The sequence below is a fragment of the Puma concolor genome, chromosome B4 (assembly GCF_028749965.1).
Source record: "Puma concolor isolate L17-30 chromosome B4, mPumCon1.1.hap2, whole genome shotgun sequence".
Classification (NCBI taxonomy): domain Eukaryota; kingdom Metazoa; phylum Chordata; class Mammalia; order Carnivora; family Felidae; genus Puma; species Puma concolor.
In genome coordinates, this window is record NC_141673.1 from 84,133,080 (window position 1) to 84,146,115 (window position 13,036).

General features: G+C 37.7%; 1 protein-coding gene across 12 annotated transcripts in view; it reads left to right on the forward strand.

Moving 5' to 3' along the window:
- The window catches only part of LMNTD1 (lamin tail domain containing 1), a 446,849-nt gene extending 441,759 nt beyond the window's left edge, over positions 1 to 5,090 (forward strand). For all 12 annotated transcript variants that reach the window (XM_086713814.1, XM_086713811.1, XM_086713806.1 and 9 more), the window contains 2 exons: positions 247 to 302; positions 4,479 to 5,090. In XM_086713814.1, the coding sequence (XP_086569940.1) occupies positions 247 to 300 (54 nt within the window). In that variant the 3' untranslated portion in view covers positions 301 to 302; positions 4,479 to 5,090. The remainder of the gene's footprint in view (positions 1 to 246; positions 303 to 4,478) is intronic.
- Positions 5,091 to 13,036: the final 7,946 nt, after the last annotated feature.

A 13,036-nucleotide genomic window follows, 5' to 3' on the forward strand; every position in this document is an offset into this window, starting at 1 on the left:
ATATAAGTTTCCTTTTAAAATGATTCACTGAAAACTTGGGCTTAATAATCACACAATACTTTTCAAGTAGTTTTCAAACCCCTTGTTTAAAGTTACCATTAAATAATGTCCTTAAACTTTAGATTTCTTCTTCAAAGAAAGAAAATTCTTTTTTATAGTTTATTCTAGGATTTGTTTTAATGTGAAAAAATCACTGCTTGGAATATTGGATTCTCAGTCTCTCTCCTTTTGGCGGGGGGTTTGCAGGGACCACGAAAAATAAGACATCTGAGTTACAAAAGCAATAGGCAACGAACTTAAAGGTAAGTAACAGTATTGCAAATTTTCCTTCTCTGCAGAAAAATAAGAAGACTAAAATAATTTGTAGATATAAAAAGCCATCAGAACATGGATTGTTCTCATATATTCTATAGTCATTAATTTTCTGTTAAATATTTATGTTGCTTTTGGATGCATCAGTTTTTATCTTCCCTGTTGTATGATAAACTTTCTAAGAATGGGAAACAAGGAAATTTCACATCTTTACTTTTTGCCCTATATCCTCATGCTATCCTTATTGGTGGATAAGTAAGGACAATTAGAATCCAGAGTCACTTCAAATACTCAAAAAACATTCTGCAACTATACCAATACATTTTGGTTCCTATGAGCAACAGATTATTAATAGCATAACAGAAATTGTTCTGGTTTAAGAGATTGCAGATGCTCTATAGTTTTATGTCTCTTAAATGGCAATGAAAGGGAGGATTAGGAACTCTGACCTCTGCTATTCAGTTGATAAATGACCCTGTATCATTTAACCAGTCACTTTCTACATTGCCTCATCTTTTTCATGATATTAACAGCTAAGTAATTGAGGAAGATCTCAATGGCTTTCTGTTTTGTTGGTGGTTGTGTTTAAAGTGTTCCCCAAAGAGCTGATGACAAGTGATTTTTTGTGGTCAAGGATTCCTTTTGGTCAATATTCTTCTCTAGTTTACATCCTTTGCTGCTCTAGTGCATAACTGATCTATTTATATGTTTTCTTGCTCTTTTTTTGTGAGTAGGCTTTATGTTTATTCCTTGGTTTAAGAATAAAGCTGGAGCCACCTGATCCCTAACTTGTTAGTATTCTAGACCCTACTGGCAGAAATGGCCTAATTTTACCACTTCACACAACCTACTGGCCTTTCATAGTGCCCCCTACAACCCACATCTGTGTACCAACCTTTCAGTTTTTCTTAGATTGCTCAGCTGGCCCAATTTATTTCAGCTTGTCTCTCTCTAGATTTTCTCTAATCATCATCATCTTCTATTTTTCTGAATGTCACCTTCTCTTTTACAAGTCTACTTTTACTCTCTATTTTTGTAGCATCATTACCCTTGAGCTTCCAACTTCCTAAAAATATGGTGGCCCCAACCTCCCTGTTCTTCTGAGAAGCTTTCTTCTCAGACACTTATTATAGGACATCAGGAATGTAGAGATTTCTTCAAAACACCTCATTTTAGAGCAACTGAAGTCTGTAGAGACAAGTTACCAAAATTCACCTTATAATCAACCACAGAACCAAAACTAAATCTAAGGTCTTTTAACTGCAGAGAACTGGAGAATCCAGCCTTGATCCCCACTGATATCATTCCTGCCCTCGGAGGTCTACCTTCCCTGGGACCCATTTCCTCCAGTTGATATAACCCTGAGCAGAGTGTAGTTGAAATGCAAAGGAGAGAATCTAAAATCCACCACAGACATTACCAACCAGCACTTCTACAATTCAATTACCTTTCATTTCTGTAGCCAGGAAAGAATTATACCACATATAAGTTGGAAAGTGGACATGTTATTATATATAAAAACAAGGATTTGTTGTTTTTGGGTTTGGTTGGGGGAAAAATGTTTTGAATCCTCTTATTGGATATTGGATAATATAATTTTGGGAAAAGTTTTTGGCCTCTGTTGGTTTTCTTCAGTTCTTATTTTGCTTAACCACCACAGTCACAAATTTGTTCATTGATTCCCCTCTGTAGGAGATTCTTTGGTAGGCTTGATTTTTTTTTCCCACCCTGTTTTGAAAAGTTTCAGGTGGCTTACAGTTTTCTCAGAGCCTCCACCCCCATCTGGTGATATCTTTAGGACTGACCATCAGTGTGCCCTCAGAATATTTCTGAAGACTTTATTGGGAGCAAAATTTTACTGTATCTGTCAGTGAATAAATTTTATATGGTAGTCAGCTCTTAGGCCAGAATGTCTATTTATGGAAAATTGTTCAGAGACTAAGTCATCTTTCAGTTCTCATTGATATTCATGACCTTTCTTTGGTGACTTATAATGCCATATGCTCATATAGCATTTCATGGTTTTCACATTATCTTGTTTGAGCCTATGAAGTAGATAGGCTGATATTATCTCGTTTTATGGTTGAAAACACTTTAGCTCAGAGAGATTCAGTGACTTGCCTAAAGTCACTTAGATAGTAAGTGACAGAGTTAAGACTAGAATCCTAGCATTAAGATTGTCTTTGTCTTATTGACCCCCTCCCAACTCATCTGAAAGGAAAAATACCTCTTCTTATTTAGAAGTAGAAATAGGAAAGAGACATTTTTACTCACAGAAAAAAAAAAAATAGGAGTTGGCTACCATGAGAATCTTAAGACTGCTCCATACAGCAGAAAAGATTCAGGTCTTATTTCCAAAACTGCTAATTTAACAGACTGCTAATTGTTGGTATAAACAACAAAGCAAAGTTCATTCTCAAGGATCTTTGACTGCTAATCACATTTTTGTGCTACAACTGATTAAAACCATGCAGTTGTACTTGGAGTCACAGCTCTCAAATGCTCTTTGCTCAGTACTTTGCAAGGAATGTGTGGGAGTTCTGCTGTGTGACTAATGGGCAGTGTAGGTGGGTGATGCCACAGAAGTTACAGAAACAGAAATTTCCATGAGTTAGAGTTAGAGAACTCTGGAATGACCAGGTAATTTCCCTGTGTCTGCCACCTGCCATATGAACTCTCAGACTTGCCAGGAGACACTGAGGAATCTAGGGTAGAAAATAGAGAGGGGATAAAGGGTAGGGACAGAAGCAGGATTTGTTACCTATCACCAGCACTGTCCTCAAGAGTATCCAATTGCTTAGGACCTGACAAGAAAGCACCAAAATTTGTAAACACAGGATATTAAATTCACAAGTGGTAACAGTGCCTATACCTAGGAGGCACTCCTAGTAAAGTACTGGTGATGGAGTCCTTCTGTGAACTAACCTATGTTCACATATCTCTTAGTGTTCTGAATGGCCCAAAGTGGACATGAGATGAACTTCTAGCCCTCCAAAGAAACTTCTTTGGGACCCTGACAAGAACCATCCATAACAATTTCTCCTCCTGGGGTCACTTTTTTGTGAGCAATGAGTCCGTATTTAACAGCCCGGAAAGAGGGACTAATATTTAACACTCCTTAATGTGAAACCTTGCTAAAGAAGGTTTCTTAAAAATCTAATGGTTACATTTTCTGGTGTCAAATGTTTTTATTTTTTAATGTATACTTAGTTGTATATTCCTGCCATTTACTCATTAGTATTTTTCTCCTATCACCTCTCAAAGTGTTATGTTTCCAAAATTCTTCAGTTGAAATGTCATGAATATTTGTTTCCCACAACCTCCTTCCTTCAAAGTCTGCTTGACACCCTGTTCTCTGTCTTCCCAGCCTAATCTTACTGTGTCACAGTTAGGTTGTAAGGAGGGAGTAAAAAGACCTGCAATCTATATTCACACTGGGTCAGAGATATTCCAGAGTTTAAAGAAAACTAGATGCTTATGCAAACATCTCCAGTTCCACTTTCATAAAGGAGACATAGAACATAAACATCTCAGAGTGTGAGGTCTCCTTCTGACTCCTAGAGAAGACTCAAGCAGTTGCATACACAGAGAAAGGAAACTTTCCCTTTTTATTACATTTTTATGTTTTATCTCATATATTTTAAATCCAGGAAACATCTTAGATATTTAATGAAAAAGATAGTTAGATAATATTCAGGTACCATCAAGAAGGAAATGAAGGGCACAAACATTTAGAAATGGCTCATCAAACTGGTTGCCTCAGAACAATTTTGATCTTCATATTCAAGGCCAGAAGTAAACAATATCCATGACCAGCTAATGAAATAGGTATGCTTCTTAAGAATCAAAGAGCCCCCTACATCATAAATCATCATTAAAACTGTAACCTAAATAAGCACACGTTACAGAGTTGAGTTAGAAAAGAGAAAAAAATGAATCCTTTCACCTTGGTGAAAGTTGAGGTATCACAAAATAATTTCCTCCCTCCTATTATTTTCCTTCATCCCTGAGTAAGTTCAAGATCCGCTATTTCCAGGGCTTAATTTAAGATTAAGCTGAAAGAAAGACTTTAAATATCTCTCCTTTATATTCTATAACAATTTCAGCATATTTAACATCTGTGTTATATTTTACCATGCACTGCCATTTATTTTATTTTTCATCAGGACAATAATATTCAAATCTAGAGAATACAAGGATACCCAACATGTCACAGCCAGCCTTTCACAAGGGAGAAGAAGCCAGTAGCAAGCAAGAAAATGGTTTATTTTAGAAAAGATAATTCCTCAGGACTTTACGGTAACCATTTCTTAAAGAAGGAGATAAAGTTTGTGATCAAGTTAAACCATTTGTTTTCTAGGCTGTAAAGAAAAACATTGGTCAAAAGCAAAAGCATCCCAGTTTTCACTTTATGCATATAATGTTCCCCAATAACTAATTTCAGTCTTTTATAACCTGCCCAGCTCTTAGGTCTACCATTTCTGCCATTTCTGCAGGTGTATTTTCTAAAAGCATGTTTCAGAAATTCTGAATCTGTGGTCTGATTCTTTACACTTGGAATCTGTTCTGTATCATTAAAGCACAGATTAATTTAGCTTCCTAATGACTGGAAGTAATAGGTGATGTTTCTATGGAGTAACTAGTTGGGTGTTTTTAAACCCGCCTGCACTTACCCCAAATTCATCAAAGATAGTGTCTTTTAGGTGCAGTACTAAGTCCCAAATCTCATGTATATGAAATATCAAGAATGTTTCAATTAAATAATCTGATGGAGCTACTTTTTTATTCGACCATTCTTACTCCTTATTCTCTGATAATCTTATTCTATACCTGCCACAAGTATAGAATTTGAAAAATAATGAAATGTACTCATTTTTAATGTTGACCCTCTTTGTAGTCAGAAGGTATGATTGCTTCAGTTTCTGAGGACAAATCCCATCTATATCATGTAACCCTGCATAATTTAATTTAACCTACATTGATTTATGTGTATTTATATAACTTGTGAAGAAAAATGGGGCGTACACAGTCCTGGAATGTGAGGAGTGAGAGAAGTATGGATTTTTCCCAGTATCTGTTTAAAAAAATAAAGAAAAGTAGGGGCACCTGGGTAGCTCAGTCAGTTAAGCATCCAACTTCGGCTCAGATCATGATCTCACTGCTCGTGGTTCGAGCCCCGCATCAGGCTCTGTGCTGACAACTCAGAGCCTAGAGCCTGGTTTGGATTTTTTGTCTCCCTGTCTCTCTGCCCGTCTCCAGCTCACACTCTGTCTCTGTCTATCAGAAATAATAAACATTAAGAAAGAAAGAAAAGTAAAATAACCCCAAAATCCATCCAGTGGTGACTACTGAACTGTTTCATTACATTCAAACACCAAGACTAAAAATATCTTTTTTTTTTTTTTTTAATTTTTTTTTTCAACGTTTATTTATTTTTGGGACAGAGAGAGACAGAGCATGAACGGGGGAGGGTCAGAGAGAGAGGGAGACACAGAATCGGAAACAGGCTCCAGGCTCTGAGCCATCAGCACAGAGCCCGACGCGGGGCTCGAACTCCCGGACCGCGAGATCGTGACCTGGCTGAAGTCGGACGCTTAACCGACTGCGCCACCCAGGCGCCCCAAAATATCTTATTTTTAAAAAGTCATATACCAAAGCACTCAAACATATACCAATATTCATAGCAGCATTATTCACAATAGCCAAAAGGTGGAAACAATGTAAGTGTCCATCAACAGATGAATGGATATTTTAAATGTGATATATGCATATAACAGAATATTATCCACCCATTAAAAAATGAAATTCTAATATATACTACAACATGAGTAAACCTCAAAAATGTTAATGCTAAGTGAAATAAGCCAGACACAAAAGGGTGAATATTCTATGATTCCATTTATCTGAGGTACCTAGAAGAGGCAAACTTACAGAAGTGGAAAGTATAAAAGAATTTACAAGAGACTAGAGGAAAGAGTTAATGCGAAGTTATATTTAATGGGTATAGAATCTATATTTGGGATGATGAAAGCATTCTGGAAATAGTGATGATGGTTGCACAATATTGTGAGTATATCCAATGCCACTGAATTATACATTTAAAAATAGTCAAAATGATAAAAAAAAAAAACCTTTAATAAAACTGATTAGTTTTTCCAAGGTGAAAAGTAAAAGTCATATGCAAGTCTAAAGCATCTGAGAAGATATACATTGCTTAACAAAAAAAAAATTGTCAGATATTTTTGGGTTTAATATAAAAAGGATTCACATTAACCCCTGCATAGTGATGCAGCATAAATATTTTCTAGTCACCAGGCCACACTGATCACATTATTTCCTCATTCTTTGGACATTTAGGAATAGACTTGCCGTTTTCAGAAAACTGCCAATAATACTTTATGCTACTTTGAACTATTAAGTAGTATCTTTGAATCGTGTGTTGGCTAAATTGTGTAGGCTGTTCTGTCTTTTTCATGGTTACTATAGAAATTGTGTAGTCCTGGTGTTATGAGAAGACCACAGGGCATCAGAGTACACAATAAAAGTTAACTTATTTCATGGTTTACAATTTCTTCCAGCTGTCCCCTTTTGTGATTATCATGTTAACATTGAGAGTATAAACATACAACCAAAAGGGTTCTGGTAACTATCGCCAATAAGCGATCTCACCCATAACAGATTTCCAACCTCCTTCCCTCAAAGATTTGGATAGAAACACATGAAAGAAGTGGCATGTAAGCTTCAGGTGTTTCCAATTATTTCCCTCACATGAGCAAAGGTTTCCTAATGCAAAACACGTTTCAGCTCAGATAGTTTTCCTTATATTTAAAGATTATGTAGTTTCAGAAGAATTTCATCTACATATTCCTAATTCATCGACACTTCATCAATAACATAATATCTCCTCCGATCATTTCCTCTCTGGGTGGTTGAAAATATGGTACATTTAAGGACTGTTTACTTTTGCAAAGTGCACTTTTAGAAAGTGTATAACCTTTTGCCCCTGCAAAAAAGAGAAATAAATGCTCAATGCTGGGATTTGTAGTAGATTCCTTGCCAGTTAAGTCACCACAGAGTGTTCTAGTACAATGCCTCAACTATCTTCCTGTGCAGGAACTGTCAGTTTCTGTCCAGAATGGTATACGTGGGGGAAGATAGACCCACCTTTGCTGGTGTAAATCATTTACTGCCTAAATGTTAACACTCAGGCAAGCCTATTTAAGGATTACAAAGAGAGAATGTGGATTTGGAGCATTTTGTTTTCCTAAGCTTCTGTGAGTGAAAGTTACAACATTGATCATTTAGGCTTCAGCAGCCTTACATAGCAGTGAGCTTTATCTCACAGTTTCAGAAATTTCCACTTCATTGTTGCCTTCTGAAGGTTAGCAGCACCACTCTGTAATTACTTACAAACAGAGGACTGTAGGACTTGTGAGGATTATTTCATAAGGCATTTGAATAATGACACTGCTAAACAACATTCACTGTTTAGGGAAACAAATTCATCTACAGGTGAATGAGCCAGATGAATTACAATGAAAAAGAAATCCTAAACCCTACTTACTGCTGAATATTTTCCAAAATAGATGAACATTTCAAGCCCTACCCTAGCACATTCTGTCTGCCCCTTCCTCTCACTCTCTCTCTCTCTCTCTCTCTCTCTCTCTCTCTCTCACACACACACACACACACACACACACACACACACATACACTTTATGATTTTGGCAAGAAATAATGAAAAAAATGTGAAAATGTAAACACTGCTCTGATGATGAAGTGTTTTTGGTTAATTGCCAATGAGTTTTGACGAGGAAGCCAAATTTTCAGATCAGTATCAGGGCTAGAGTTCTTTTAGGAGGTAAACTCCTGCTACTCTTAGCACTTGATCCCAAGTCCAAGTAGAGGAGGCATTAGATTCTAACCATCTGAGCAAGTTTTAAATGTATAGCAATAATACAGCTTTGCACTTAGAGAATGTAAGTGGTTACCACTCATTTATGTTTATATACATATGGACTTGAAATATATCTATATAGACATATTCATAACATATTCATATTCTTTGGAATACATTACAAGACAAACTAGACACAATTATAAATTTTGTTTTATTTTTAAAGTTTTACCTTCCTAATATTTTACTTTTCTTAGACTAAAGACAGTTTCAGTAGGTTGAATGCCATGAAATTACCAGCCTGTTGTTTTTATTTTACCACAGTATGAGAAAATGTAAAACTTGTGAAATTGTTTGAAAGCAGTATTGTCTGATCTACCCATGTTCTGTATGTGTCCGTATTGTGGTCCTGAGAAAGAAGAAAGTTTTCTCTAAATAAGAGGTTAGTGTGATGGCCAGGCAGCCAGATTTTGCCTTAATATCAAGAGATTGCAAGGATGAGTGATAAATACTCTTCCCTACCTTCTACTTGTTTTGCACATTAGATTTTACAGTAGTCAACTAATAATTAGAGTTAGGTCAAGAAGGAGGAACATAATAACTGTAAGTGGAAATATCATAGGAAATATTTTTCAAGGTCATTTCTCATAATTCCTGCTCTGCTGAAAACAGGGCAACTATAAAGAGCTTGGGGATGGGTGTGGGTAGGAGAACATCCCCTCCCAAGATAGCTCATCCAAGCGGCAGGCAAATTGTTGCTGACCCACGGCCTCTCCATGAGGCAGCTTGGGCTCCCTCATACAAGGTGTCTAGGTTCCAAGAGTAAGTGCCCCAAGAAATAGGAAGTGGAAGCTACCAATTTCTTAAGACCTGGCTGCAGAAAATGACACAGCATCACTCTGCCATGTACTATTAGTCAAGGAGCTATGGAGCCTATATTCCAGGGGAGAGGACATAGATACCACTTCTCTGTCGGAGGCCTAAGAATATTGTGGCCTTGTTTTAAAACCAGCACTACTTGTAAATCACCAAGAAAATACATACTTCTTTTCAATTTGATCTTGCCTTTTTTATCTCAGTTGGGAATGTGTGCCCCAATCTTGGAAAATAAAATATACCTCCTAGTTAATTTGGTGGACCAGTTGAATCCTGCTATTTCAAAGAATCACAACAAAACAGCAAGAAACTTTATTTGGGTATATTGTGAGCAAGGGACACCTGTTTAAAATATTGCCTTGAAACAGTAATAGGCTGTAGAAATTGTAAATTAACTCTTAATTTCTTGCACCACCTGTCTTGGACCCCTCAACATCTTTCTCTCTTTAAATCACTAAAATATATGTGGATTAGCTAGAGATACATTTTGAAGGGCCTATAGTTGTATTTTAGTTAGTTTGTATTTTGTAGGCTCATTTTTCCCTGTCATGCATTCTTAATCACCAAATTTTTTTTAATGTTTATTTATTATTGAGACACAGAAAGAGACAGAGCATGAGCAGGGGAGGGGCTGAGAGAGAGGGAGACACAGAATCTGAAGCAGGTTCCAGGTTCTGAGCTGTCAGCACAGAGCCCAACATGGGGCTCGAATTCACGAACCGTAAGATCATGACCTAAGCTGAAGTTGGACGCTTAACCGACTGAGCCACCCAGGTGCCCCAGTCATCAAATATTTTTTGAGCAACTAGTATTATATGCTAAGCACTGGAATTTAAAAGATACATGATTCATGGTTTTATGGGACTCATAGGCCAGTGGAAAACATACTTGTAACAAAAAACAAAAAAATCAAAGACATACTACAGTAAAGCTAAACACAACATCTCGTGGGTTCTTAGAGAATGAAGAATACCAGATAGGTGCCATGGAGCTGATTTTAAGAGAAAAGTAAAGATACTTCAGGCAAACGGAGAAAAGGAAAGTTCATCGGCACATGCAGCAAATAAATGGAAGGCGCTGGTGTTTTGAGAAATGGCCGTTTATATTGGTGCTCATAGAATAAGGAATGAAAGGAAAAACAAGGAAATAAGGCTTGTAAGGTAGATTGAGCCAATCCTGAGCTTTGTGTTCTGGGGCCAAGTGTTTGAACTTGCTCCCATACGTTACAGAAGGGACATAGTAATTCCAGATTTGCCTTCGGAGTCTGTCAGTACATTGGAAAGTGAGAGATGGAGAAAGAATTTGTTCCACTGTAATATGATGACTATTTTTCTAAGAAACCTTAACTTTTCCAAACTCACTTTTTATAAAACTTGCTTTAAAACAAAAAAATAAAAACAAAATTTTTTTTCAGTGAGAAATAAAAACATGGAGTATAGCATTTCTGGCTACACATATATAGTTATAAAACTTGAAAGTCATTGAGCGAATGCAGTGTTTGATTACATCTAGCTTTGGCTTCAGAGTAAAGGTCTATCTTGCTGTCAGCATACACTTCTGAAAATTCTCTCTACCTCCATCATCTACAGTTAGAACACAACATACAAATAAAAACTCAAAGAAGGCAGCCATGGTTTGTGTGATGGGTTCCCCACCCCCCAGGAATTTAATGTTAAGCTAATATCAATCTGTACAATTAACTCATGTTACCAAGTTAATAATGGCATATTGTCAAATCTCGTTTGTGAAAATATGCTACTGGGAAATTGCCAGGAAGTGGCAAGGAGTGGTCTCAGGAACTGAGTAAGGTATTCTGTTAAGGGGGTGTGAACCTAAATTAAAAAGTTGGCTTGAATTATTCTAACCCTATGTTATAGGATTTTCAGGTAAAAACTTCATGGGGAATGGGAAGATAATTCTAATTTTAAAAAGACTTTTGAAAAATGTGCTAATAAGAATGACCTATACTTTTTTAAGCCTGCACTATTAGTTTTTCCAAAGTGAAAATTAGCTCACATATTGTGGTTCAAGATCCCACATTGGTGCTTACTCCCCTATAGTTTGAAATCTGAAGTGAAGTCCAAGGTGTGTTAAATCTTCTGGTTGATTTCTGGTCAAATTGTGCTTCTCTCTTCTGTATTTATTTGCATATTACTATCCTAATTAGCATTTTATTTTTATGTAAATTATCAACCTCTAAATGTTCCCAAGGACTCCTACTGCCCACATTTTGGGAAACCCTCATCTTTCCCAGTAACTCTGGGGGGGATTATTGATTGTATAGAGGGGTGGTGTTCCCCCTGGTCACAAATTACCTCCTGCTGAATTCTCCAAGGGCTATTCTTGTCTTACCTTCTGCATTTGCTATCCTTTCCCTCAAGCTAAACATTACTGGATACTACCAGAATGAGGCTGAATACTACCAGAATCCTCCACACCCCAAAGTACTTCCTACGTAAGGCTGTGTGTGTCCAGCACACATTGCATTGGGGCAATAGAGAGGATTTATGTGACTTAGTCTACAGCACAGCAATTAACTTAGAACTGAATGTTTAACATATCTGTTCTGAAGTTTTTGCAATATTCCCAGACAAAATTCTGCACCCAGGGGCACCTAGCTGGCTCAGTTGGTAGAGCATCAGACCCTTGATCTTGGGGTCATGAGTTTCAGCCCCATGTTGGGTGTAGAGATTACTTTACAAAAAGATTCTGGGGGTGCCTGGGTGGCTCAGTCAGTTAAGTGTCTGACTCTTGATTTCTGCTTAGGTCATGATCTCAGGGTCATGGGATTGAGCCCATGTCAGGCTCTGCACTGGGCATGGAGCCTGCTTAGGACTTTCTCTCTTCCACATTCTCTGCCCCTCCCCTGCTCACACAGGTGCACTCTTTCTTTCTTGAAATAAATAAACATTAAAAAAAGATTCTGCACTCAGTTATAGTGTGTGTGTGTGTGTGTGTGTGTGTGTGTGTGTGTGTGTGTGTGTGTTTGCCCACACCAAGCAATTCTCCAACCTTAGCTACAATTTAACTCAATTCTACCACTACCTGGAGAAAGCATCAAATCCTACAGGATAAGGGCTCAGTCCTACCTGACTGCCCACCACCCCACCACCACTTTAGATCCCCCTCACAAGTCCAGGTTGTCACCTGTGCTTCTGACCAGAGGTTCTGGTGCTTCTGACCACCTCTATAGATCAGAGGTTCCGACGGACCCCTCCTTGAATTAGATGAATTCACCAAAGCAGCTCCCAGAACTCAGGAAAACATTTTACTTACTAGATTACCAGCTTTTTATAAAAGGGTGTAACTCAGAAACAGCCATATGGAAGAGATGCATAGGGCAAGGTATGGGGAAGAGGCTCAGAGTTTCCATGCCCTCTCCCAGAGCATACTACTCTCCCCAAATCTTCACATATTCACCAAACAGGAAGCTCTCCAAATCCCATATTTTTTTGTCTTTTTGGAGGCTTCATTACAGAGACATGATTGACGAAATCAATGGCCACTGGTGATTGATTCAGCCCCCCTTCTCCTCCCCAGAGGTTGGGGCGGGAGGTGGGGGTGGTAATATGGAACTAAACTCTAATCACTAGGTTGGCTCCCCTGGCAACCAGCCCACATCTTTAAATGTTTTCCAAAAGTCTCTTATTAACATAACAAAAGCTCTCTCATCACGGGAAATTACAAGGGTTGGGGGAGCTCTGTGCCAGGTACAAAGACCAAATATCTATTTCTTACTATAAATCACAGTATCACACCATCTCTGGGAACTTCTCAAAGACATTCCTCCCATAAAAGTATGTTGCTTCATCAACCTTCCTTCTTAGCCCCATTTCCTTAGCTTCCTAGACCAGTTCTAACTCCAACCATCCCCCCACCTCCATGGTTGACTTTCCTATTACTTCTCTTATGGAAAATTACTCTTTCTAGCTTTTTTCTTATTGTTGCTAAA